This window comes from Etheostoma spectabile, chromosome 9, assembly GCF_008692095.1.
Source record: "Etheostoma spectabile isolate EspeVRDwgs_2016 chromosome 9, UIUC_Espe_1.0, whole genome shotgun sequence".
NCBI classification, from domain to species: Eukaryota; Metazoa; Chordata; class Actinopteri; order Perciformes; family Percidae; genus Etheostoma; species Etheostoma spectabile.
Genome location: NC_045741.1, coordinates 33,275,906 through 33,278,909, shown reverse-complemented (window position 1 = coordinate 33,278,909; position 3,004 = coordinate 33,275,906). Strand labels below are relative to the sequence as shown.

Sequence of the window (3,004 nt, the reverse complement as noted above, 5' to 3'; positions counted from 1 at the left end):
GGGGGGACGGGAATCCGGAGACCCAGAACGACTAGAACCGGGGATAGACGACACACCACAAACAGGGAGGGAGTCAGGAGTCAGCAGGCTAATCGGGACTAAGGTGGTAAACACAATACACAAGCGTACACACACGGGTATGTACACACAAACACCACACACACCTCACCCCAATAGCTCCACTCACACAAAATTAACAACACAAAATTTCACAAAATTCCACACCGCACGTCACAAAAAACAAATTCTCACACACATAATATTCATATCTCACACACCATAATCTCACCAAAATTACCACACCCACAACTCCAACAATATACACAACCAACCTCACCAAAATTACCAGAACACCAAATCTTCACACAATAGATACACACACACACACACCTCACAAAATTACCAACCACCACTTTTATCACAAAAAATTATTACATAATTATAACTCTCACACCCCACCAAATCTCACAAATACCACCAACCACACAATAACACAATCAAATCTCAAATTACCACACCCACAAATCTCACACAATCTCCACACCACACACAACAACACAAACACACACAACAAATCATAGCCACCAAACACACCACAATCACTAGCCCACACACACACCAATCATAGCCACACACACACACGTACACACAATATCCCACACACAATCATAGCCACACACAACACCACACACACACACGAAACACAATCATAGCCAACAACACCCCACAGTACACAAATACCCAACATATCACACACAATCATAGCCACACACACGTACACACAATATCACAACAACATAGCCACACACACGTCCACAATATCACACACAATCATAGCCAACACACACGTACACCATCAGCACCAACACACACACACAAACACCATCAATGCAAGCTATAGCGAAATACCAAACACACCACACACAACACACACACAAACTGTTAAGGGGCAAAGATAGATTTTTTTTTTTTTTTTTTAAAAAAAAAAAAAGAGGGAGGGGACGAGATGGGGAGGAAGCAAGAAAAGATGGAAAAAATCTCCAAAAGGCATCAAATGACAGATTAGACATTCGTATGATATGTCACAAGAAGTTAGATTTTATTTCCGTTATTTACACTTTCAAAATAACAGAAAGTTAAAAAAAAATGGCGTCTGCTAAAGTTTTGGGCCCCCTGCCGAGCTAACACCTGAAATAAAATCCCACTTTTTGAGCAGCAGAGCGTCTCCTAGCTTCTTCTCCACACTGGTGGAAGAAGAATTCAGTAAAAGTACTAAATCGGTTAGAACTAAGAAAGACTAGCAGACAAGCTAACCGCTAGGGCAGCAACCCATGTTCTAGAGATGTCATGCTCTGTGCAGGGTCTCGCGTGGTCCTGCACGGTCTCGCGTGGTCCTGCACGGTCTCGCGTGGTCCTGCACGGTCCTGCACGACAGCTTTTGCCGGAAGAGCCTCCCGGTAAAGTAGTGCAGAAGGAAGAAGAAGAAGAGCTCAATAACGTCCACATCAAAGCGTTGCTTAGCGATTGCGCCGGTTGTCGGGACTAAATTAAGTTCTTATGTTTGTTTGTTTTTGTTTTTTTAATCACGTGGGTCTTTGTCCCCTCCAGAAAAAGCTGCCCCAGCTGAAGAGTCTGGACCTGTTCAACTGCGAGGTGACCAACCTGGCGGACTACAGGGAGTCCATCTTCAAGCTCCTCCCCCAGCTCATCTACCTGGACGGCTACGACATCGACGACTGCGAGGCGTCCGACTCCGACGGAGAGGGGGACGGAGTCGAGGACGAGGAAGGTGAGGGTGCAGCGTCAACGACTTAGTCTCATTTACAGGGTACCCTTTAAAGTCTTAGGTTTCTCGCGTGTGTAATGTCCTTTCAAAGAACTCGTATATTAAAACAGCCCCTCTGATTCATAGTTTAGTAATTTAATAACCATAAAAGATAGAGACTCCCCGTAAGTTGCAGCTGAAAGCTAACGAGTTAGCGGTTCCCGGTCCTTCTAGCCTCTACAGGTGAATTTCTATCCAGCCTGGAACTTCCAGCCTCTTTCCCGGGTCGTGGAGCTTTAAATCCAAACCGTTACATCCAAGATGGATCCACTTTACGTCCATAATTCATCACATTTTGGCTCATTTCTGCCGCTAGCTCCGTGCTCCGTGTCTGCTCTCTGTTTACGGAAGTAAAGGCAACAGCATGCCCATATATGGGAGACAACTTAACCCAAAGTGTATGGAGTGGAGACAACTTAACCCAAAGTGTATGGAGTGGGGACAACTTAACCCAAAGTGTATGGCGTGGGGACAACTTAACCCAAAGTGTATGGAGTGGGGACAACTTCCTTAACCAAGGTATGGGTGGGACATTAACCAAGTGAAGTGGGGGCACAACCTTAACCCAACAGTGTATGAGTGAACGTGGGGGACAACTAACCCCAAGGTATGGCGGTGGGGACAAACTTAAACCCATAGTGTATGGCGTGGGGACAATTAACCACGGCTCTAGGACGTGGGGACAACAACTTAAACCACAATGTGATGGCCCCGTTGGGGACAACTTAACCCAAAGTGTCATCTGGACGTGGGGACAATTCTAACCCCACAGTGATACGTTGATCGCTTCTGTGGGGACAATTTCCTAACCCCAAGTGCCTTACGGCGTGGGGACAACTTCAACCCAAGTGTGCTATGGGGCCGTGGGGACAACTTAACCCCAAAGTGTATGCCGGCGTGGTGGACAAACTGGAACCCCAAAGTTGTTCTATGGCGTGGGGACAACTAACCAAAGTTGTATGCGTGGGGGCACAACTTAACCCAAAGTGTATGGCGTGGGGACAACTTAACCCAAAGTGTATGGCGGGTGAAAAGTGCCCTATCTTCCCAGTCAAACTAGTCTAGTATGCGATCAAAGATGCTATAGCGGAACAAGATGAGAATGGCCCCACTAGTTTGAGATTTGGCATATATTTATATTTATATTATATATTTGGGCCTTTTTTGAAGAAATGTAAA

General features: G+C 45.8%; 1 protein-coding gene across 1 annotated transcript in view; it reads left to right on the top strand.

Annotated features, from left to right (window-relative positions):
* LOC116695360 (acidic leucine-rich nuclear phosphoprotein 32 family member B) overlaps positions 1-3,004 on the top strand; it is a 26,636-nt gene that overhangs the window by 20,441 nt on the left and 3,191 nt on the right. The window contains exon 4 of the mRNA XM_032525578.1: positions 1,609-1,789. Within this exon, the coding sequence (XP_032381469.1) occupies positions 1,609-1,789 (181 nt within the window). The remainder of the gene's footprint in view (positions 1-1,608; positions 1,790-3,004) is intronic.